The 26,715-nt window shown below is 36.2% G+C and overlaps 1 protein-coding gene across 1 annotated transcript in view; it reads left to right on the top strand.

Annotated features, from left to right (window-relative positions):
- The first annotated feature begins 266 nt into the window (after positions 1–266).
- Positions 267–26,715, top strand: part of LOC121313267 (angiopoietin-1-like) — a 118,210-nt gene continuing 91,761 nt past the window's right edge. Inside the window, exon 1 of the mRNA XM_041245629.1 lies at positions 267–952. Coding sequence (XP_041101563.1) covers positions 644–952 — 309 coding nt within the window. The 5' untranslated portion in view covers positions 267–643. The remainder of the gene's footprint in view (positions 953–26,715) is intronic.

Genomic DNA, 26,715 nt, shown 5'->3' with positions numbered 1-26,715 from the left:
TGTAGATACATTTCTTCATGCATTATTTCCTTTTTATAACATTGAATGCTAGACGTAAAACAGGGATTTGATCAGATAAACATATTGATATAGATGCTAGGTATTGGTGGTTCAAACTCAGACTCTTAACAGCAAAATGGCACAGGGGGCTGACTACCATACATGCTTGAGGTCATGCAACCACTCAGCTTGTAAGACGATCCCCCCAGCACCGGTTTATCAGACATCCTTAGCATAGGGGCACACTACACACATTCCACTCAAGTCATCGTGTGGGGAAGGCAGTCTGCCACAAGCTTGGTTTAAGCACAGAGCCCTAATAAAACTTATTGAGGACACACAGAGAACTGCAGTACAGAGGGGATTTGAGAGGAGCTCTGATTCACACAGCTGTCTGGGAAATACTTTATGCTTTGCAAGGAATTAGAAGATTGCATATCAAGCCTATTGATACCATTTTCTGTCTACTTTTAAATCTCAATGTTTGGTAGTTGGCTTTTTATTCAGTGCATTAAGGATGAAAAGACACTAAAAGCTTAAGTTTTTATTTTATTTTTGTTCTTGGTGTTGGTCAGCTGAAATTAAAGGGAGAAAAAAAAGAAAGTCTTCATTCATAAAAAAAAAATACTTATCTTTCAAAAAAATGTTCTGGAATATGCTAACCATCCATTTACTTTTATCTGTCTTCCTGGGGGCTCTGATGGCAGGTGTCAGTGCTCAGCGACGTGGTACAGATAGTAATGGCAGGCGATATAGCCGCATCCAGCATGGACAATGTTCTTATATGTTTATCTTGCCTGAAAATGAAGGCAACTGTAAAGAGGGAACAACAGACCAATACAACACCAACGCCCTTCAGAGGGATGCTCCACTGGTGGACCAGGAGTTTTCTACACAGAAAATACAACACCTGGAACATATCATGGAGAATTACACGCAGTGGCTTCAAAAGGTAAGGAGAGTATTTTGAGATATAATTGTTTAAATATGCACGATATTCATATTTATGAACAGCATATGTGGTAGGTTTTTCAATTCCAGAAAAAAAAAGTGTTGTAGACCTGTGTGTGTGTACTGTTTTGTAACTATAGTTGATACATATTGGGCTAGATTCTCAAAGCAATTTAATTCCTTTGCATATGGAAAAATGCACTCAATAAAGTTAACAAACCAGGAGCAAATAATGTAACACACAACTGCCCCCCCCCCCCACACACACACACACACACACACACACACACACACACACACACACACACACCACCCCTAAACCCCCCCCCACCCCACACCTAACATTTAACGTTTACCAACATTAAAGTAAGATAATTTCAAGCTTAATAGTAATAGATTTCATCTAGCTTGTATAAATTATGCATGTTTCATGAATGTGTCACACATATTATAAATATATCCTTTAACTTTGACAAAACAGAGAAGATCCTGACAGAAACATTTTGAAAGCTACACTTGATATGACTGACTTATATTAACTATGATATACCAGTACTTTAAATTACTTCAAAAAAGGTATCTAAGATATAATGACAACGACCTTCTAAGCATGACCAGGAAGACTAAATATAGTAAAGTAAGATCTAGGTTAAAAGAAACTGTTTGTAGAACTTTTCTTCCATGGCAAAGGATTCATGAGAACCAATTTATTTTGACAAAGCAAGGACAAGCCTCAAAGTTAAAACATTTATAGGTCTTAATTTCCAGCTAGTCACAGGGTTTATAAACCACTCTTGCCAAAACTGAATACTAGAGGATATTTTTTCAGTTATGCATGTCTATTTCCATTCACAAATCACGCTAATGAACCATATATTCCACGGATGTTTAAAGAATGATGCCCAACAATTGGTTTCATAGTTTAATTTATAACTGCAGTATCTGCAAAACAAAACCAGATATTTACATAATCTGTTTGATTATCATCAACTGTAGCTAAGTGATGCTGAAAAAGAATGTGATGTATCTTTCACAAAGTGATTTAAATATAAGGTTCAGCCAGGAAAAGAAAAATATCTTTCACTTAGGTTGTCTCCCAGCAATATAAATCCTTTTAAAAGTATTATAATTTTTGGTTATAGCACACATTTCTTTGAGCAATCGATAGTAAATAATTAAGTAAGATTTTGTTTTAGTTTTAACATGAATATGGTATTAGTATGCATATCAACTGATTTTTCTGTTATATGTTAGTTCATATGCAGATATATGGGAATTGATGCTACCCTTATTATATGTTCCTACTTACCCCTGATATAAGACATCTAAGTACTGGAAGTTAAAACGATGTAGTTGCATCACATTAATTTAAAATCGGTGGGATAGTATCTGAAGTTTGTCTTAATGCCTACACTCTTAAAGAAACAATCTATACGATAAAAAGAGAGATGTGGTGCAAGTGGTGGTTTATCAGCCAAGGAAATAAATACACATCGAAATCTTTTGTATAACGACATATGAATTTGTTTAGCATATAATTTGACCTAAACACTATACCTCAGATATCCCTCAGTTAATGTTTTATGGGAAACACTTTAACTGTATATTAAAGAATACAATTATTGATGTGTTGCGCATAATTGTATGAAGGTCAGTGTATGATTGCTTAATTGGACAGACCTGAGCTTAAGTAGACACATCACTGACCTTCTGTACAGGTCATTTAAAATTATAGCTCACAATAAAAATTGGTATGGTTCAATCTGCTAAGAAATGTGTCTTAAATGATGCCCTGTTTGTTACAAATCCACAATAATTGTTGTCCCCCGTGGATGTCCCCAGGCACTTAAAAGTAGGTTGTTAATCCAGTAGTAAATAAAATGCTATTTTTAATGGTCCAATAAAAAAAAGCTTCTTGTTAAGTTACACTTGTGGGGTTTCGGCCTTGGTAAAACTGCATTGTAAAACTCACCTTTCTATCTTGTTTCTATCTCATTGATAATGACAGAAATATGTCAGGTAAGTACATTTTTAGTGAAGAATCATTTTTTAGATTTGACAATGCCAGTAGGTAGTTCGTCAAATACAGCTGGTGGATTGACGAACACAGCAGCTCTGGTTTGGAATTTTCCATTGAGGAAGGTTTGTGCCTTCTGGTTGTTTATTTGAGCTACTCATCATTTGGTACACCTGGCACAGTATATAAACACAGTATACAGTGTTTTGTTTGGGTGTGTCATACTGTAATATTGGCTATGACCTAATACAGTAGTTTTGCAGATCCTGAGAAACACAACACTAATCTTGGAGAATCTAAATTAAAAATTAGGGTTAATTGGGTCTCTAAAGCACAAGTACCACAAAGGTTGTATTTTTGGAGTTGTAGAATGGACATGTTACAAGTACAAAAAAAGCATGGTTTCTGGTACAATGTGCAGAACTTGTATTATCATTGCCTGATTGTTATTTTTACAAGGTCCATAATAAAATGTAGGCATGGTGAGAACTTATGTAAACAATGACCCCATATATGTCAGAGGTTCGAGTGAATAAGGATTGCTTCATTACATTTGGTCAAAGCCATGACCGGAAAAATGTCCATGCCCTTTAGAAGCAAGTAGTTCATTTGTATTTGTATATGTGATAAATACAAAGAAAATATGCACTTTCAGGACAATACATCTTTATATAAAACAAGAAAAAAAAAACTTTCCTTATAAATGTGTTTCCCCAGTTATCCTAGTGAATCACCCAGAAAACTGACCAGTGATTGGAGTATCATTGGCAGGGGACTTGAAAGCTGTTTTGATTTAAAATGACTATTTATGTCCTGCTTGACAAATTAAAAAAAAAAAAAAAAAACTGGACTGCTCCAGTAGTTGTCTCAGAGGACTGGGGGTGGGAATTCTTCCCTTATGGCATTTATTATTCCATAATCTTTTGTTTGTTCCCCTGTATCTAAGGTTATTATTTCTATTCACTTGTATCTAAGGTTACTAGGAACATCTACAGTATATTGGGTGATTCATGTGTGTAGCCAATTTAAGCCCCAATCCTAGAATCTGAATCTCCTGACCTTGAATTATATACTTCTGCATGTGATTGATATAGGCCTGCCTAAAATTATTATTAAATTATCTTTTTTTATTGAATTTATATCTACTGAAGGAGGTAATGCCTCATCATTAAACATAGTCTTGCCAAAAATAAATTCAGCAAGCAGCTGCTCTAAGGTATTAACCCTACTCATCAGTAGGTGGAAGGCTAACCACTGCAAAGAAGAAGCCCTGATAACATTCCTGTACAGTCAAAGGTGGCTTCTGTTTGCTGAAAGGTTACTTTGTCACCAGGCATGAGAAAAGGGCAATTTGATGTGCTTGCCACTAATCTGGAAATATTTAGCTAGGCAACTAAGGTTCAAGATTAATATACTGTATGCCATCCCTTTTATACATAACTACACATCAGCTGAATCATTTAAACTGCTTTTTTTACAGGAGGTGGGTTTCATTGATAAATATTGTCTGGAATGTAATTCTAATATAAAGACTAGTTTTAATAAACTGAGGCAGAAGGCTTAGTGCAAATAGGTATGTAGCTACTCTGCATATCGATTCATGTAATAAATGTTCAAGGTGGGCCGTTTATGCTAACTTCATGTTAATTATTCTTGTGATACATGCTTTTATATATATTTATCATGACAGTACAATTATTTTATTGGGCTTGACACCACAAAACAGGTAACACAATCTAACTGAAAGCTGCACCTGTATATATTCAGCAGAAACCAAAGAAAGGCTTTGCAGACTTAAAAACAAAAAATATATATATGTGTTCTACTGAAAACTGTGGTATTTTCCTGCTGCTGTTTAAATCACATGACTAGATACAAGTAACTTGCATCTGAAATCCCTTTTCTGTTTTTTGTTTTGTGTTTGACCAAATATGATCTAAATACATCCAAAATGATGCATGATGCATTGTGACATATAGAAGTATGTGTAACCCTTTATTTTAGTTTTACATGCATTTTGCATTGAAATGCAAGGAGACATATGACATTATTCTGTGTATGAAAGAAGGTACTTTCAAAGGGCCACACAGCATGTCTGAGCATAGAGAGAAGGAGATAGCCATGTCAAGGGCAACTTCCTTTGTATAAAAGTTGGCTTTCACTGTTGATATGGGCCAACACTAACAAATTGACTATGCAGTACTAGTGGATGCTCAATAGACTAGAAAGATCTTCCTTCCTGTCTTCCTTTGTTAAAAAGTAAATGTCTTGTACAGAGCTAAGGGTTTATGTATGCTTCATCCATTACCTTAAAATATAAAAGGGTTCTTAAATTGCCTGTTCAAGGAACAAATGGGAGTAAGGACTTCCAATAAGAAAATCAACATAGCATTAAGTTACAAATTAGACCAATGCTTCTGATGTGCATTTGAGTACTGTACATCATCTCAACTGAATAGCCAACAATATATAAGCATATCCATCTCACATTTAATACTGTCTGAACTTTAAATTCACAAACAGTAAGGGTCTTATTTTGAAGGCAAATGTACATTTCAGAGAGACTAAAAACATTTCATAATTATAAAACTGTACTCAGAACATTAGTTTAACTGGAGCATTGCAACTTGCTAGTTCTATACTGTCAATTGTGTTATTCCTTTTTGAAAATGTTTCTTTCTCTTGCATTTGCTTCAAAATAGCCCTAAAAGTTTATTTCAGTCAGGAAAACTCATACATTTTTTTCATTTCATCTTTGGCCTTTGGCCTTGCCCTTTGAGGTACCCCTGCCCAGAATTTAGTTTGCTGATAGTGGAGAGGCTGACTGTAGGGAAGCCATGGGCCGGGGGCAGGATAGCTGCCCTCCCCTTAGACGAAGTCGAAAAACAGGTGGCTGTTGTGGAGGAAAAGTTGAACTCTGACGTACAGCAGGGACAAATGGATTGACGGAAGATGTAAAGCCCTTCCAAGATGATCATTGGACGAGTTCTTTATCGAATGACCAATGAGATACTAGCCATTTGACTGACAAATGTTCTGGTAATCAGGGCGCATAATATGCTTGATGTTTAAGATTTTAATCTAGCTCAAAAGTAAGTTCCCTGCCCAACCACAATTAGATTGTGAAATTACATTCCACAGTTCTACAAACATGTTCCCTTTATGGTTGGGAAGAAAAATAAATAATTAAAAAAAAAAAAAAACTGTTTGTATTTTAACAGTATAACACATACATTTTATAGCACAGACAATATTGATAAGAAATCATGTTTGTGTGTGTCAAATCTGTCACATGTTGTCTATTAAAGTCTATATGATATTTGATAGAAATGAGCACACTGTACCTGGTTGCTTTAAAAAATACCATGTGTGCCAAAACAATATGACTGGAAAGTTAACTTTACATTAATTAACCTCACTCCTGGGACCAATTTCCCCACAAAATAAATATTCTGTCATTATTCAATTAAATATCCTTTGTGGGTGCATTTAGTGACTCCAGATATGCACTCCGTATAAGATTAATTTATTTGTAATTACACCGGTACCGCTTTTTTAATGTCTTTTTAGATGTATTATTTCATTTATCAGGTGTATGACTTTAAGTGGGGCGGCATGGTGGCATGGTGTTCTCCCCATGTTCACATGGGTTTCCTCCCACAGTCCAAAGACATGCTCTTCAGGTTGACTGGTCATTCTAAATTACCCTCTGTGTGTGTGTGTTTGTGTGTGTGTGGTGTCCTGCAATGGACTCCCATCTAGGGTGTAGTCCTGTGTCTGCCGGGTTAGGCTCTGGCTCACTGCGACTCTGTAAAGGATGATGGATGGATGGATCACTTTTAGTTTTAGAATACATGTTTGTACTTAAATGTGTCCACTAAATAAAGAATGGCCAGTGATATATTGTGGTGTCTTTTTTTATCTTCATGTAACATAAATGTAGATAATTATTTTCTGTTAAAATATGTTCGATTCAGGTAAACAAAAAAGATAAGACATCCATCTCTGGAAGCTATCAGAAATCCTAGACCATTTTCCTTAAGCCACACATTTCTAGGAGATAACAGTACAGAAACAAGATTAACCATGTCATGCAGCTATGGTGGAAAGTGTTCTTGTCCACGTTTCCATGTGGGTGTTTTGAATAGACGTTGTTTGTGAAGTTCAATGAAGGGGTTATAACTGCTTGTTTTACCGGGTTTTAAAACAAGAACACTTCCCTGTATAAACCATGACCCCTGAAATCCACTAAATTTTTGACTAGAAAACAGAATTCCTGCTTTCTGTTTTACTGCTTTAAACGACCATACCACTGTTTGCCATCTGCCACATCATGTTCCAGCACTTTTGAAATATAGGCACTTAAAACTTCCCAGATAAACAGCCAGAGTGGTCACTTACAATATTCAGCTAAACAGAATGGGTACATGTTTATTTATTACCTAGTTTATACATTGTTGAACAGTATATACTACAATGCATATTATATGCATGTATAGTAGTTTGCCCTCTCCCTATACACCTAACTTCATGCGAGTCATAGTTAACCTTCCATATTGTATTATAAAGAACAAAACACAATCAATCCATTTATTCATTTGCATATCCATAGTTTCCCTATTTTGAGGACATCAATCTTTCCCTTTAACCCCGAAGGGACATTGTGCAGATGTTGTCAAGGTTATCCATGACAGTATTCGAGAAATGCTTCCTACACTTTGCTCAACCCAAATCATAACATCACATTTTGAAAAAAAAAAAATGATAGAAACAAAAAAAAAAACAGCTTTAACACAAATAGAAAAGAGTTCAGTGAGGAAAAGCCAATAAATAAGCTACAATAAAATAAACGTTACTGTAAAAATGGAGAGAATAATATTAGAATCTGCATGACGAATATCCGATTACAGATAAACACTTTTCACTCCCACACAGCTTGGAATAGTTTAGTAGCTCCTCTCCATATGAAGACAGGGTCACTTGGAGTTATAATATTTTGCAAGACTTGGAAGCCAAAGACATAATAAACATAAAACATGTTTGTTAAGAGTCAAGCGATCCTGGAGCATAATAATCAGAACTCTTTATGTACTTAAAATAGTGAAAAGGGACATTTTATTTGATGCACATATAAACCTTGTTGTTCTTCTGGTTATGCATTTCTTTAAACGCAGGAGCAGTTGTATTGGTGATAAAAAAAAAAAAAAAAAAAAAGGTTTAAGAATATCCCTCAGTTGGATTGTCCTAAATTATATTTTAGAACATTACTATATATTTTTGCCCTGAACTGTATTACACTGTTATATTTATCTCATTGGTGTTGATCCTGGTCTAACATTTCATAGAATACAGTATTTAAATGGTCATCTAATGTGGTAAAATGTAGATGTTTACCCACTTCAGACTTTATTGTGATGAGTGTTACTTTTGGACATCTTTTCCTACGCAGCTCTTCTGTTTTTACTGCAGGTCCTAGTGTTAGAATAAGCTAAATGCACAGCAATGTTATGTGTTTCTCACTCTGCGAGCAATGCGGCAAGTCCAACAAAATGATAGGGGCTCAACAAACCAAAACCAGAGTGAACTGACGCCATGAAAGATTTAGTGCAACGATTCATATATAAACTTGGTTGTGCAGGTAAAAATATGTAGAATTTAATGAAATGTGTTGTTTTTTAATGCATTTTTCTTCCAGCATTGGGCATTGATTTTGTCACTGGGAGAAAAAATGCAAGACAAATACTGTATGCAGTTCCCTTCTTGTTATCCAGAAAACACTATACATTGGTAGAATGACTTACCAGATTTTAAATGAATGGGTATTGTTTTCAAAACATCAAAGAAACTATGTAATGGGTTCACTCAAAACAGTGGACTTTCTAAAATGAGTACCAGTTCATGTTTTAAAATCACCTAAAGCATAATCCTACAAAATTATTTTCAAAGCAGTTTATTTTATTTAGAATACATTAATGGATTTATAAATGTATTTAACCTAAGGGAATTTCAACTAAAATATAAAATACCCCTAGTTTTATAGTTTACAATACATTTTCTTAAGAAAAATAATTATTTAAAATATTTAAAATATCTATGGTGAACAATCATGACCTCAAGTATTTGTAAATGCAGTATTTATGATGTTAAAAACTTTTCTCAAACAATATACAACTTGAATTTTGACATTAGGTTTTCCCCTCCCATAGTTGTCTTGCTAAATTACTTAATTTAGGTTCACTGAGTAAAGTACAACTGTAGAGAGTATGGATTTAAATCTTTGTAACCATAGAAATCAAGCCAGTTACACATAACAGTTACACAAGAATTACATTGAAAAAAAATTGAAACCAACAAAGCATCAAATATCTTTGAATAACTCATCAAAGGAGTTGTAAAAAAGACCTAGTAGCCAACCATGCAAAGTCTGCCTTCTTAAAAAACCCTAGTACTGTTTGGTAGTCTAAAGCACGAAAAATAAACAAGCTTTATCAGCAGTGGCTATGTTTACAACAGAAAAAAAAAATGTAAACTTCCATGTCTAAACAGAAAAATAAATGCTTTTTGGATAATTATGAAATATAAGAGCAAAGCTTGCATTGCCTTTGTTAAATTATATAAATATTGAGAAAACTATTGATGTCAGCCTTAATACCTGGCTTTGAAATGGTATTTATTTGTTGTTACCAGTAAGTCTGTTCCTTGTATTGCCAAGCAACCATGATTATTTAAATAAGCTTTAATAAAACTGCAACCATGTGTTTTAATATAATTATTACTAACTCATGGAGAGAAAGCACACACAAAAACATGCTGTGGTGATAAAAACAAAATGATTTTATTTTAAAGGGATTGCTTTTTGAGCGTGCAGTTTATTTAATTTTTTTTAAATTTAGTTTTAGCACTGCCTTGTAAACCAGAACCTTGCTACTTTATTGGTGTGCGTACCTCCTTTGTAATTTTTTTAATGAAAAGGCCTGACATCTGTTTTTCGGCTGATAGTAATACAGTATTCTTGTTTAATACTATGCTGTAGGTGAGTACTGAATCCAAGTATTTTGGGGGAAAGGGCTGCATTAAACCCTGCTGTCCACTGGAATCAAGCCTTGTGGACAGACTTTGTTCAACCTCATGGTTTTATAAGATGCCCTGATTGGACTGTGGCCCTAAGCCTGGATATCTTTGAGAATAATCATTGACGGTGTCTGGTAAGACATTGTTTGAATTGTGATGGCTGTTTGAAAGCCAAGTTATTACAACTGTTCTGCTTTTTTTGGAGTAGCACAGACTGCTGCTGTTTCTTAAGAGCTTGTTCTGGTGCAGTAAAGTCTTTTGTATGGCACAGTGTTGTGGTCTTTTGTGAGAACTGATTCACCATTTAATGGGAATTAGTATAGTCCTGGTGTTTGGGAAAAACAGTTTCAGGATAAAAATGTTTTTTTGGGCAGTCTTTCCCAATCTTTCTTTTAACTAAACATGCTAGCCCAGTTGTGTGTTGAGATGTACTGTCCAGGGCTAAGGAAATCCAAAGCAAATGATAAGCAGTCTGGCATTATTTATGTAGACCATAACTACTGTACCATAACTACAAGGAAGTTTGTACTTAAACTGATCCTTTTACTTACCATGGTGTACAAAAACTTTTGTGTTTGCTTTTTTGTTTTTAAAAAGAAAGCCTTTGTATAATGTATATTTCCTCTCAAATACTATACAATAAAGTTCATATAAGAAACCTAGGTGATTACTGAGCCGATACATGCTTCAGAACTAATGATGTTTACATTATAGTGGTTACCAGCATTACACAGCCTTACAAACTGTTAAGTAACATCTTCATTCCAAGGTCAAGGCAAAGTCACCTTTTCAACATACCATGGAGAGAAGTGACCCATTTAAAAGCAAATATTTCTTGAAGTCCATAGTTAGATGTTAAGATCCTTTACAACTGTTGATGGCTTTGATATTGTGACACTGATGTAAATCCTAGCTGCTAAATCTACACAGATAGTGACAGAAATTTTTAGTTAAATAATTATTAGCAGTAGACATTTCTTTATCCTTTTAAAAACACAGATAAGAAAATAAATCATAAGCATATCCTGGTGAACAAATAACAAGTGTGAAAAACAAAAATATATGTAAATACATATTGTAATAGATTAGGGGGAGGAGAGAGGACAAAATGTAGTCCATTGGGGTGTGATGGAGAACTACATCACCCAGAATGCCTTGGGGTTTGTAATTGGAACCAGAATGGGAACACCTGGCTCTAATGGAATAAGAACACCTGCCAGTACTTAAGCAGGCAGGTATAAGAGCTGGTCAGAAGTATTTGTGAGCTGTCTGTGTCAAGCCTGGGTGTAAACTTTGTTTAAAGTTGTGTGGGACAACTTTAAAGGTAATCTGTGTGCTGTGTTTAACTTGTTTTTATAACAAGTAGTTTTGTTGAACTGGTAAACAGCTTAGCCATCCAGCTTATAGTTTAAGGACTGGGGAAAAGTTTAGTTAGTACTCCAATGAGAGTTAGGTTTTTGTGTTTGGTTATTTGTTTTGTTCTGTTACAATGTTTTGTTTAATTTTGCATGAAACTGGAATGGGAAGAAATAGAAATAGTAAGGACCTTAAACCAGGCCACTGCTACACAGCAAGAAGTCAGCCAGAGCCAAATTAGGAGGAGCCGCTGCTGTTGGCTTCGGATCCAAAAAGGGAGGAGCTACGGGCTACAGAGAAGGGGGAGGGATAAAGAAAAGAAAACCTAAAAGGAAAAAGTCTCTGTGGTTCCTAGACCTTCAGCCACCTCCCCTCCATGCCTAAAAAAAAGCCACATTCTCATGTGTTTTTAAAGGGAGGATTCTAACTTCCTCTCTGTCACCCATTATTCCACACACACACACACACACACACACACACACACACATCACCATGCTCACATACCAACATACCTTTATAATCTGCTCGTGGAGTGATTGAGCAATCCCTGTGCCTAAATACAAATATACATTTTAAATCACCCACTACTTCGTGCACCACTACTCACATACAGATATAAACGTAAAATACACACAGGGATGGGGCACCCTTCCACACATGCGCAGGAGTTTAGCTGAGCAGCTGTGGTTGCAGCTTCACTCTGAAAGAATGGCATGAATAGTTCGAGGAAGAAAGGCTGCCTTTTTGGAGAAGATCTTGGAGTCTTGCAGAAAACCAGGATCTGGAGACTGGCAGGTTCTATGCAGTTTGATACAGCAGGTCCAGAACTGTGGTTCGGGGTCTGGAGGTCAGATATCTCAGCATGGTAGAATGGGGACAGCAAACAGAATTAGTGCGAGCACTGTGAACAATTACTCCTTCCCTTAATTTCCCCAGATTTACTTTGTTTAAAAAAGATTTAACCCTTTAAACTGCAGCATGACCTCTATAGGTAGCTAGAAGGAGCAGAAAAGGGCAATTAATACAATTAGTACAATATTTTACATGCTTTAGATATACAGAATACATGACCCTGAGATTGAAGTTTAAGATCTCCGATACAGGGGTCCAATGATGAATCAAGGAACAGGTTTTGATGGTGATTTTGCCATGCCGGAGGAACCCACGGTAGCAGAGACGACATAGTTTCTAGAAGGACATTCTTGAATGGGGAGATGCATCCGGAGCGCAGAGTGTTGACAGACTCCAGGACTCCTTTGTGATGGATGGTTTGGAAGAAGGAGTTTGGAGCAGGTCTTTGAATGTCCGGCAGCAACATTTGTGTCTGAGGTAGTGAGTTAAAGGAAACATTAATTGCAAGTAGCGAAGCTGATTTGTCAACTTGATTAGTAACGCCTATCATAGGGAGACATGAATTGCATTAAGGAAGTGAAAGCCATCGATTATATAGTAAAATTTTGAGTAGTCGAAATGACTAGGCATGATTGAACTGTGACTAACAAGTGATATTGTAACCTGATAAGTAACACGTACAGTATGTGAAAAGAGACAATAATTGCACTGAGTAAAGCAAAAGTAGACCTGACAAAGTATGACTGAGTATGGAACAATTGGCAGTCTGAATTATAGGATCCGTGGGTGATTTGGGAACCTAATTTGCCATTAGGTTTGAAAGCTAGATCACAGTGTGTATCTTTGAAAAGGGGGTATGATTCGTACATGATGATTTCTTGAACAGGACATCCAATCCTGTAGAGAGTCTCATGCTGGAAGATTTTACAGGCCGCAGTGTGAGCCCCACTCTGGGAGGCCCACGCCGTACTGAAGCTGCAGAGTGAGCCACACTCAGGATGCTTGTTTTGTACTGACGGTTGGAGCCGTTAATTATTGTCATGGTAGATAGATTACCACAAATCCAGCACAAGCTTCAAGGGGAGGAAAAAAAATATCCTCTAATCTTCTTGCCATCTAGATTGAATTTCTGTGGAGTAGAAATGTTTATATTGTTATGAGCTTAACGATTTCTGTACATAAACAGTATGCATATACACAGAATAACTTATTATCAAGCAGAATTATTTTTCAAAATTTTACATTTGTGAATTTATTTATTCTCATGAATAACAACAACTAGATTCTGAAAATAACAATGCTCTCCTCCCACGAGAGGACATCGTCAATGCAGCAGTCCTTAATCGACGCAAGATCATCCAAGCATTCATTATCATTTTAATTGTGTGAAATAAATAAGTACATACTTTTTTTCTGAGACTTTGGGACTATAGTTGGAAATCATGATTAATAGAAGTCAACATTTAATTCCCAGATGACAAAAATTTTGGCCAGTCCATTTGCAGATTTTTTGTATTCTGTCCTTTAATCAATTTGGCCTGCAGCTACTTTTTAAGCATGCACTTTCAAACGGGGGTAGGGGAGATTTGGCTGAGAATCTCCATGCAGTATATACAATTTGCACTCTGTTTTCTGTCAGTTCGAAGGCAGGACTAATGGACGATTCTGATTGCAGGCAATGGAACTATTGTGGTAATAACTGCTGTTTTAATTGTGCTATGTTTTATTTGCATTTTACGTGTTTATGTAATTGCAAAGGTTCTATTTGGGTGCTAAAGTGATTGTAGATAATAAAGTATTGCCATTAGCTACATAGATTGTAGATGTGCAGTTCTGAAAGAACTACAGCAAACATGTTTTTTGATTTTGAAAATTATATATCGTGTTTGACTAAATTAAGTTAAAGAAAGATCTCACTTTATATTCTTTATTCCGAAGAAATCTGTTGCACTTCCCAGGCCTTTTCACTTCAGCACTGTTTTCTTGGTCAAAACATGTTACAAGCTTAAAGCATGTCACTCAAGCAGCTCAGTAATTAATGACAGGAAGTAAGTCATTAAAGGGGTGGGGAGAAATATGCAAAACTATCTTAAAGTATGAATAAAAACTGTGATTTACTTAACCTTATGTAGCACCAGGTATCATGTGTACATTAAAATTACTTGATCACTAAGATGCGTTTCTTTCGAAAAGACATTTCAACCTATAGGATGAATCCCACTACACAATAGGTAAGATTGATGGAATTAGCTACAATCACTTTCATGGAAAAATATGATGATAAAGTTGTCATTAGCCTCATGGCACATTGTTAAATTAAAAGCAGTCTTCTGTGGCATGCAGTATGTATCTGCAACGCATTTTCCAGCAGTCTCTGATAAGATATTGTGACAAAGTGGTGAATACGTGCAGGTGAGTGCAGTGCAGAGCAGATTAATCACACATTAATCACAGGTGCAAGAGTGTTTATTAATGATTATAATGTACCTTATGGTAAAACCTGCAAACAATAATAATGATGCAAGTGGTACAGCGGCGTGTATCACTCCTGTTTGTAATCCCACGGGTTTGGCCTGCAACCAAAAAAAGTCCCATCTTTCCTCACCCACACAAAACACAAACACAGACGCAGTTCCTACAGTGTGTGAATTAAGTGCTCGTGGTGCAAAGACAGTTCCAAAGTGAAAAGTGAGTGTTGATGTTCGGGTTAATGCTGGCCTGCAGCTACAGCTCCGGATCGTCGAGTAATCTTTAAAGACCAACGACACAAAACAAACAGTGTTACAAGACAGATGAATACACAGAACACTCACGGTTTCTATTTCACAATTGTACGAGCTCCTTCTAGGTTTTTGTTTACTAACCATCTGCAAAGGAACAGATCACGGAAGCTACGCCCCCCTATTTATACCCTCGCCCATGAACTCTCGGTTAACGAGCGCATCCGCTCCTCCAATCCTCGGATGCCACGCCGTCTACCGTCCGGGTCAGTGAGCTTGGGTGCTGTAGCTCCACTCCCTTCCTAAATGGCCGACTTCCACCTACCCTACGGAATAAATTGTCTTGCCATTTGCTTAAGGTTACTCTGCTCCTTCTTTCTAGTGCCCTCACAGGTCAGGAAGGAGATCTAACACCAAGCGTCATTCGATCTCTGTCACAGACACACACCTGTAAAATGTCACAGCCATTGAGACAGAGTGGTACTATTCTTGAATGATTTTCATAAACACAACCTACAAATATGGGAACTAGCTACCTTTATTGTATCCTCCTGACAAGTGATATTTGCCTTTTTTATCTCTTCAGAATTTATTTTTCACAGTCTAGCTAAGTAAACATCTTCAGCCTAACCAGGAAAAGAGTCAACTTTAAATAAAGATCACTACTGTTCTAAATCATAATTACAAGCACATTGATACTTCTTTCTTGTCCTGAACAAGACCATAACAGCAAACATATTTCCCATGTTTTACCGTCAAGAAATTGCAGCTTGATATTATTATTACTATATTTACATTTTCCAAAGCCATGTGTTATATGTTGTCCTTTCGTGAAAGTGTTTAGTGAGAGAAGTGGTGTGTGTTATTGAACCTGTATGTATTTCCTGATTAAATACATATGTGAGAGTTGGGTTATTATGATCGTAAATAAATAAATATAAATATAATGTGGGTCAGGCTTGAGTTTCTGATTGTAATGATAGTTACAATTTTACAGACTTATAGAAAAACAGACAAACTACTCTTTTCTAAGAGTGGCTAGGATTGTAAAGCAAAGCACGCCTTTTGACCAGCTGAATTATACAAGAAAATATCAACATTTTTATAATGTGAAGTCAACACCTTTATTTAAACTCTCAAAAACAGATTTAACATAGCATAACATAACTGCTACAATTTGCATTTTTGTTGCAACACTTAGCAAAGTATACATTTTGTCATATGTACTAAGAGAAAATATTTTATTAAAAAAAGCTGCAATATACTAATTGCAATATTTGCTGCGTCTTCTTAGCGAGATCTCTATTGCGAGAGTCGTGCGATATTGTTCAAATGAATAGTGGGAGTTGAGTTGTGGTTTGCTGCTACAGTATAATCGTAAATCTCGAAAAACTACTCACGTCTAAATCTTTTGTAGTCATTTTTGTATTACTTTAGTATAAATACATGTTAATTTGGATTCATATGTTGTTTTTTTCTGACTTTATGTGAACGAAAAGACACACATTTGCCCGTTTTCCCATTGGAAATAGTGATATTTTGAAATATCACTGTCCTGGTCACAAAAGCAAAGTTTGTGGGGAATAATAGCCATTCTCTATACTTTTGAGGCATAAGCAATTAGGAAATAACACTTACTACCCAGGAACAAAAAACCCCCAAAAAAACGGTGAAATCATACAAGTTAAGTGACCTCCACCTGTGTTAAAGTGTAGTGATTCACGTGATTTCAGGATAAATTCCGCAGTTCCTGTAGGTTCCCTCTGCTGGGTAGTGCATTTCAAAGCAAAGACTCAACCATGCGCACCAAGGCGCTTTCAAAAGAACTCCGGGGCAAAGTTGTTGAAAGGCACAGAACAGGGGATGGGTATAAAAAAAAAATCAAAGGCCTTGAATATCCCTTGTAGCACGGTCAAGACAATTATTAAGAAGTGGAAGGTGTATGGTACAACCAAGACCCTGCCTAGATCAGGCCGTCACTCCAAACTGGATGACCGACCAAGAAGGAGATTGATCAGAGAGGCTACCATGAGGCCAATGGCAACTTTGCAAGAGCTACAGGCTTTTATGGCCAAGACTGGTCAAAGTGTGCATGTGACAACAATATCCCAAGCACTTCATAAATCTGGCCTGTATGGTAGGGTGGCAAGAAGGAAGCCATTACTCAAGAAAGCTCACCTTGAACCCTGTTTTGAAGAATACAAAAAAAAAACAATCAGGAGATTCTGTAGCCATGTGGCAAAAAATGTTGTGGTCTGATGAAACTAAAATGAAACTTTTTTGGGCTAATTACAAAGCATTAGGTTTGGCGCAAGCCCAACACAACGCATCACCCAAGAACACAATCCCTACTGTGAAGCATGGTGGTGGCAGCATCATGTTATGTGGATGTTTCTCATCGGCAGGGACTGGGGCACTTGTCATGATAGAAGGGAAAATTAATGGAGCAAAGTACAGAGAAGTCCTTGAGGAAAACCTGCTGCCCTCTGCAAGAAAGCCGAAACTGGGACGGAAGTTCACCTTTCAGCATGACAAAGACCCAAAGCACACAGCCAAAGCTACACTTGAGTGGCCCAGTCAGAGCCCCGACCTAAATCCAGTCGAAAATGTGTGGAATGATTTGAAGATTGCCGTCCATCAACGCTCCCCAAGGAACTTGACAGAGCTTGAACATTTTGTAAAGAAGAATGGTCAAATATTGCCAAATCTAGGTGTGCACAGCTGGTAGAGACCTATCCCAACAGACCCAGAGCTGTAATTGCTGCCAAAGGTGCTTCCACCAAGTATTAACTCAGGGGGGTAGACACTTATCAATTTATGATCTAACAGTGTGGAGTATGGTGTGTAGATAATTGGAAAAAAATTTAAATGCATGAAACTCTGAGGCACTGACACAACAATGTGAAAAAGTTCAAGGGGGTGTAGCCTCTCTATAGTCACTGTGTGTGTGTGTGTGTGTGTGTGTGTGTGTGTGTGTGTATATATATATATATATATATATATAATATATATATATATATATATATATAATGAAAGGTAGTTTAATCCCATCAGATTCTATAGTGAGGCCCCCACCTTCACCCCCAAATAAAAAATGTATTTCCATCAAAAAGCTTTTCATAATCATACAGTAACCCCTCCAAAACTGGATATGTTTTTCTTACATTAGGGTTTAAAAAAACACAATAAAATCTCAAGCACATACATTTATAAATCATTGTGCTGCAATAACACTAATGTGTTTTGAGTAGGCTACACATTACATTGTGAAAAAATATAAATCTGTACAGTATGCCTATACAGTATACAGTATAGCAGTAAAATAAAATGAATTACTAGCATACTTTCTTTTCACTTTAGCCTGTAGGCTGCAGGTATGGTAACACATAATAAATTATGCTGCTGCATTGTACACATCCATGTAAAATGCAAATAAATTATTATTATTATTATTATTATTATTATTATTATTATTATTATTATTATTAAATTGGCAGCCTAGACAAGTAACACAAAACAGATCATGGTGCCGCATTGACAAGTTATGATACTTACAGGAGGAGCGTCAATTCTTGTTAATACGAATTTCAAGGGGCTAGCAACAAATTTTGCATTATACAACTAATTTGTATAATCATGAGTAGCCTATAAGCCAAATGTATACTGTCTGTTTTTATTTAAGTTAGTCAGTAGTGCAGTGCTAAATTGTGCAAACCATCTGCACATAGAATAGGTGTGTTTCCTATACAGATGTTCAGAATGAGCTGGAGGGGTTAGCGACACATGTGTGCAGTCTATTGCTCCCAACACGAGTGACTGTTTAATTCAAACAGTAAACCCACTATGGCCTTAATATCCCAATGACTATAATACTATTTGTTCTCCAAAGATAATAGAAGAAAGTAGCCACGAACACTTACAGTATTATAAGAACATTTTATATGCATACAAATGTTGGAGATGAAAGTGTACATTGTACATAAATTGTGGGGGGAGTCTGACAACGTTAAATACGTCCAGGCAAAATCCGTGTCAATGATCTCAATCATATTCCTAGTGCATCGCTGTGTGTTCTTGATGCCTGTTCTTCGTTCTTGTGTGGATTAGACACAGGTGTTAAAAGCCAAGGATGCATTTCAAATCCGCAATCACCTAAGGAAACTTTATTGTAATATCTAATATGCCGTTTTCTATACAAAGATTTCAGTTGTATAATTCAAATCAAATCTACAGCAGATGTCAGCTGTCATATAATGTCCATATGCAGAATTCAAGTAGGCTGCAGTTGGATTGATAATTTCTTGGTATTATCGTTACACTGGGTGCAAATAATGGTATATCATTTTAGCAGTACAACAAACCGTAAAATTACAAATGGTTAAAATAAGTGAATAAATCTCATTCCTAACCACAAGTATAGAAAAGGCTAAACTATTTTCATAACTACAAATAATGAATTATCAAGGTAGTCTGTAAGAAATGAACCCTGGTCCTGTACACTCTCTGTCTGTATCATTGGCATCACAAACGCTAGTTAGTTAAAAGTGAGTTATATACTCTTTCGTTAATTAAAAAACTTTTTTTTTCCCCCCAAGAGCAAATGAACTGATAAATTACGGCAACATGGATTTGCTTTTAAATTCCCATGCAAACAAAAGAAATAAAGAAGCTCTTAACTGCTCGTTAAGAAAGTAACATTATTTTGGAAATCAACATAACTCGGGAATCACATTAGGACAATTACTTAACAACAAAGTAGGCACAATAACCTCGTTGAAATGCCCAGATCAATGCTACATACCGATTTCTTGATTAACACTGGAGTTATCATTTATGAACTTTTGAAAATCCTGCCCTAAATTTGTAAAATGTTCCCTGCTTTAATGGTTCTTAACTACTAAAATGTCCTACTAGTATAACATCTCCAAACACTAAACATTTCTCAGTCAAACTTCAGTTTGAAATATTTATATGACATTTCAGAACGCTGAAAAACAAAAACCTGGAAATTGTAATTTTAATGATAATAAAATCATATGGTCTACAGTTTACAGTTTTTAGCATGAAACTAAATTAAACAAACTTTTCAGTACTGAAAGGGACTCAGATTTAAGTAGTTATTTTCTTTTTGGGGTAAGATCCAAACATCAGTGCCAAGGAGATTATCAGTCAATAACAGCCACATTCCTTCTAGGAGGTTAGTTGTTTTACATAATAGTGTTGCTCTAAATTGCTTGGAGTCAAATAAAATGTTGTAGCTTCTGTGTTGATGTAGTAGTGTTTTTGAAAACCTTGAGGAAGTGAGTTTCCAGGTTACTATTTAGTAAACATATAGTTTCCCACACTTCTTAAAGCCTCAGTTGACTGAGTTAACTATAAAGAATGCTGAGAAGGTGACCCCCCTAATGTGCCCAGTCCATACCCCCAAAAAACAAAACAAAACACTACATCTATTTAAAAAAAATGCTTGTGGAAGCTTTACACTTTATTTTTGATGTGTACATACCAGACTTTACTAATGGCTTTTTAATTTTCATATTTTTTAATATTGCAGTGTGTGTCTAAGGGGGCCATTTCATACTAAGTCTACTGACTTCTGTTACGAACAGCAGACCAGTAATCTTTATATTAGTAATCTGTTAGTAATTACCCTTTAATATTACTTTAAAAACTCCAAAGATTTTGCAGAGTGCAGTATTTACCAAAAATCATGCTACTTAACCCAAAAACATACCCCTTGTCCTTTATTTCTCTCTTATCTTTATGTAGCACCTTTCATAGTGGACCACATTCACAAGGCGCTTTACAGAGGTAGGCTGTGAACTGTGCATTATATGCAGAGTCACTTACAATAGGACATTGATTTAAGGATGGAGCATAAAAAGGTTAAGTGACTTGCTCAGGGTCACACAGTGCGTCAGTCGTTGGCAGAGGTGGGATTTGAACCAGTGACCTTTTGATTACAAGGTCCTGGACTTTAACCACTGGACCACACTGCTATTTTTGGAAACAAAAAGTGATGTTGCTCAAAGGTCCAATTGCTTTACTCGTACCTATTACTTTTGTAACAAGCTGACAGAAGCAAGAAGGATATTTTAAAATAGTTTTTAAATGTTTAAGAACGTTGTTATCCTGGAATAATAGCTAAGGCTTTAAATCATTGTAACTCTTATTAGCATGAGCAACCTTAGCCTACAATATTTGGTTCACAGAGTGGCGTATTGACAATCAGGCAATCAGAAGAACTGAGGATGCTTGCATTCTTATAGCTACAGTAAAACCACCTATGATCCATAGTAACCGTGTACAGAAGGCTATACAATGCAAGAATGTACCTGAGGTTAACAGGCACCAATTACAGCTATGGCCAAAAGTTTTGCATCACCTAGAATTTTAAGATTAAGACATCATAAAAAAAAAAAAAAAATGAAAAAAACTATATGAACATAATTTAGATATTCTATTTGATAGCATGTATTCAAAGAAACTACAGCATGTTATTGTAAAAGTCTACAGGAAACCATAATATGTCATATTTCATATGTCAAATTCTGTCTGTTTTTCATTAAGTATATGGAAAAATAAAAAGCGATATGTAATTCAATATGTTAACATAGTATTATCAACAGGTTTATAGGGTGATGTCACCATGCTAAATGTTACCAAGGCTATAATTAAATATAATGACTTAAATTAATGCTTATACTTGGTTATACTTCATATTAAACAGTATAAGAGCTATCTGGCTGTAAGTGTTACATGTGAAGCACCAATCCTTCCCTTTGAGGCAGATGAGGTTTGTGTCTGTCTGTGGTGATGGTACAGCGTTCAGATGGATCCACTCCTCTCTTGTCTCCACTTCTTCGATGGAAGGCCTTCATAAAGAGGGTTCTTCACAGGGGGCATACATCCAGGAGGTACCCATGCTCCAAGATGCAAGACACTATGGAGATTCTTCAGCTTACAGCAGCCACTTGTGGTCATGCCACCACTCCATTTCTTCTTCCCATCTCATTTACTCCTTTTTTAATAAAAAAAAAAACAACACCACCACATAAAAAATCCTCTTCAAATAAAAAACAAAAAACGGTGCACCTGCAGTACTATTGCTGGTCTGCATCCATAGAGGCGCTGTATCCCACTTAAGTATCCTTTAGAACTAGACCACACCTATTACTACTTTGACAGGAACAATTAAAACTGGCAGAGTGAAAGCCCCTAATGTAAATAGTGTGCATGAATGTAAGGTTGGCAGGGATGGGGTTAAAATCCCCCCCCCCCCCCCCCCCCCCACACACACACACACATTTTTCAAGCTTAATTTTACTGTTATTATATGTAATATTTCTTCTTTTTGCATCTCATCTTGTACCATATATATATATAATATATATATATATATATATATATATATATATATATAAGTAAAGTCAAGGCTCCAGGATTACGTTTGCTTTCTGAATGTGACGACACACAATAGAATTATCTCGTCCTAGTCGAACCTTAGTTCCTGCGGAAATCAATGAGATACTTAAACGTAAACCATTATGACTTTTTCGCGAATTTTCTAAATTAGGTTTTTAGGTCCTTGATTTAATAAAATGTTACACTGCAGCAAAACACCCAACCCGGACGCAGCACAAAGGAATATCCACTAGAAAGTTTCCTGAGGGCATCAGATGATTCTTAATGATTAGGTTTAGGGTTAGGTCTTCGGTTAGGGTTAGGTTTTAGGGCTGGGGTTGCTTCAAGTTAGGGTTGGGATTGGGTTAGGGACAGGGTGGCTTGAATACGTAGAGTTGCCGAGCTCTGGAAGTGAAAGGTGGGAGTAAATGGCAAATGCCCTGGAATCATTTGATGCCCTCAAGACACGTTCTAAGGGATATTCCTTTCTGCTGCTACCTGAAGCTCCATAGTTTCGAACAAAAACAAAAATACTCAAATTACATTTGATATCTGCTGATATATTTGACATTTCTATTCTTTCTCGCTTTTACTTGTGTTGTTTATTATCTTTATTACTTGTAAAAGTGTGGTACAGAATTCACCTAGAGTGTTCACATAAAGGTCAAGTTCATTGAGTATCATTAGCTTAAACATGTATTAAATTGGTCAGAAATACATACATATAGAATGATTTTTGCGATCATAAGCAGCTCAATGTAAGAGACATTTTTTATGTTAAAATGTTATGCCCCCCCCCAGACAGATCTACACCCCTGCACTGTGCCTATTGTGTTTGGCTTATACATACAACTAGAATGTTCCCATCTCCAGTGTTTAGATTCCTGTTCTTTTTACAAGTAATAAATTCACCTTAGTGAAGCATAGGTAATTGTAAAAATGCATGCTTTGTAAACCAGTGCTGAAAGATTTATAGTGCTATGTCTCTATAGTTTCAGAACAGCGACAAAAGGTATTAGGTCTAAAATCAACAAAACAAAGCGAATAATCCCTCCACTGTTGTCACAATGTCTCCCATTATTGCAGGCATGGCAGTGCAGTAGTGTGAAGTTTTGTTATACATTGCCAAACTACAATAACACATTTTGCGTTAAAACAAATCAAACCTCATACATGTAATAGAATGGGGCACTGTTCCACACAGGCAGACAAAAATACTAACAAAACAAAATACAGTAGGACAATCAGGTGGTGGCCAAAGCTTGAGGTTGCAGAGAACACAGATGCTTGCATTGAAAACCACTGGCAGGAAAGAGGTTACAAACCGGAGACATGCCTTGCTTCCTACTCTAAAACTTGAGTGGGCCGCGTAACGGAATCCAAAGAAGAGGTAAACCACTCTTTGTATGCCACCCTGAATTCTCTGCATGGCCTGCATTCCAGTCTCCCTAACTACCACTTGGATCCTCAAATAATGTTCTTTATCCGCCCCTTACTGACCGACAACACGACCTAGCAACTAATGGCTTTCAGTCTTAAACGCCCTAAATGGCTGTTGATTTCTCCATGGACCAGGCAAGTGCATGAAATACAGGGACCAGTGTGACTGATCACCCCTAAAATTAGTCAGTGATTATAATGTATTGAAATACAGTAATTGCTCTTGCTATTGACAAAACAAAGCCACATGGACTGTGAAGTTTTATAAGAAGAGCCTTGCATTCATGCTTGGTCTATTGATCTTTATTTGTTGCGTAAATGAAGTGAGGCCTATTGTAAACATATTCACCTCGCCCTTGCTGGAGGCATCATGTCTCATATTCTCATCAGATTCTCTCTTCAAATTTCTGTATAATGGGCCATTGACACAGACTAAACAGTTTTTTACGGGAAGAAAGGTTTCATGTAATAGAAAACAAAGAAGGCACTGACGAAACATTGACCATGTAATTTTAAGAATGATCTTTTAATGCTCACACACTCAGACAAGCTTCTATCCTGTCTTGTTCTATTTTTCACTAAAATAATTTCACCCCATTGCTTGGTCAGATTACACACTGTGATAATCTTATTCTGTGTGAGTTTGAGCAGTAATTAATTCTAAGCGGTATTGTAGTGGTTAGTGTCAGTATGCCAGTTTCTCCTGTCACTCCAATTAAATTGAAGTGCATAATGCATGATTTAGCAAATGGCTGGGATAAGAACAAACTTAAGGAACTTGTAGATGGGCCCAAACATTTTATATTGCTTGGAAAATGTGTTGTACAAGTATCACTGATATTTTTAAAATAAGGGGTTTAAAAACATAGCAGTACATATAGTAAATACGGTGTATTTTGTTTTTCTAACTTGATCAATTGGAATATAAAAGAAGCAAAAGAAAAAACCCTGAAAGGCACAATATTTGGTTTTGAAATTGGATAAGCTCACAAATTTCATTGGGGGAGTTTCAATGTGTGGTTATTTACAGGTGAAGTGCACGTCTGGGAGAACAACTTGACAGAATCAAGTTTGTACCTGAGAGCATGATGTAAAACACGGGAAATCCACGCCCATTTTCACATGGAAACCTGCATGTCAAGTGAAAACGTCCACTGCTCCCAATCCAGACAGCCTTGGAGCATATGTGAATGGTGTCTGGAACAGTTCTCTATAAAACTACTATTCTGCCGGTTTTCAGCCACGGTGATCTGCAATAGCTGGGATGGACAGTTTCATTATATACCTCCAGGTTAAATATTTTCTTTTTTGTATAATTAATAAGTTATCCACTACTAGCGATACGCCACCCCACCAATGGACATTTGAAAAACAATTTGGGCAAGAGCAGTAAAACATATTATTAAACAACAAGGCACAAGACATTTATTTATTTATTTATTTATTTATGTATTTATTTATTTATTGCAAAGCACTGTACAGTACATAGCAGAAAAAAGAACAAACCACAATACATTTGTATTTACAAATCACAGCTTTATTACATGAGCTTAACACTGTGCTTTAGAGTTTCACTCAAACAAGATGTCATCTGACAACTATGGATTTCTAGGTGAGATTCTCTAGTGTACCTGTTCTCTGTGCATGGAACCAGATTTTCCTGAGCTGTCTGCGAAAACAGCACGAGAACACTATGCATATCAACCTCCTCCTTTCCCCTTCATTCGCAAGACGTCAGGTGAAAAGAGGGTCTTGTCGAGTAAAATCAATTGAACCAAAGGAAACCTATATGTATAGGGTCATTTTTTGTTTGGCTTGAGCACAATGTCTCGAGAAAAAATAGAACACACATGGAAACTCCCCCATTGAGGGAGTACTTTTATGAATTTCTGGGAAAGCCATTAAAGTGATCTTCAGTACAAGGGGAGCCTTATAAAATGGGAGCAGCACCAATCGGACATCCTTTTTCCACTATTAAGAACAAAATTGGGAAAGAAATGCATGCTTTGTTTTACTTCAAAGAGTAGATGATCTATTGATTGAAATAAATCACATAAAAGAAAAAAAAAGATAATTGGGTACCACTGGATATTGAATTATTCACGAAGAATTATACAATGGGTTCTAAGAATCAATAATTTAATATGGCATTTTCTTTAATAACATGGAACTGAAAAGGGAAAATATCTCCAGCTAATGGACAGGCTGCCACACATGTTTGACACGTGCATTCCTGTAGGTTTTATTGCCACTTATAAATGTTTTGTTGTATGATTTAAATTGTTTAGAACTTATTACTATAACAAATATATTGTATTGAATATTACTACTAGGGAGTCATTTCATCTTTTTGTTTTGTTTTTGACAACATGGTTATTTTGCACATATTAATCAATATTTTACAGAATTAGTCCTGGTTTCTTGAAATCTTCTCATGAAGCATGTAAAAATGAAGGATGTGGTTCAGACAGGACATATGCTTCAATTTACCAAGGGGGGCCTGGTATTGTATAACACTTTCAAAGCTAATAAATTGTGATTTTTTCAGTGGAAGGATATTACATTTCTGTGATTTACCTACAATTGTAAGCTGAAAGGGCGATTCATTGCTACATACTTATTAAGATGCCATCTATCATCAAACACTTAATTATTAAAATCACTACTAGCACAGCTGTATTGTTTAAAAAGTGAGGGTTAGTCACAGGGATATTTGAAAATTGTAATCCTATTGTGCATAGAGCCATTATAGTCACCCGCTGCCTCTGTATTATATTGAATATTACATTCCTGTTTTTGATTTTTTCCCTCCAGTCTGTTTCCATGGTAACACATCCAGCTTCCTCCCTTATGTAAACATGTTTTTTTTTTAAATAGAAAAATTCAAGCAGTCAAGGATTATTT

The sequence above is a fragment of the Polyodon spathula genome, chromosome 3 (assembly GCF_017654505.1).
Source record: "Polyodon spathula isolate WHYD16114869_AA chromosome 3, ASM1765450v1, whole genome shotgun sequence".
NCBI classification, from domain to species: domain Eukaryota; kingdom Metazoa; phylum Chordata; class Actinopteri; order Acipenseriformes; family Polyodontidae; genus Polyodon; species Polyodon spathula.
This window is presented reverse-complemented; position numbering and strand designations above follow the sequence as displayed.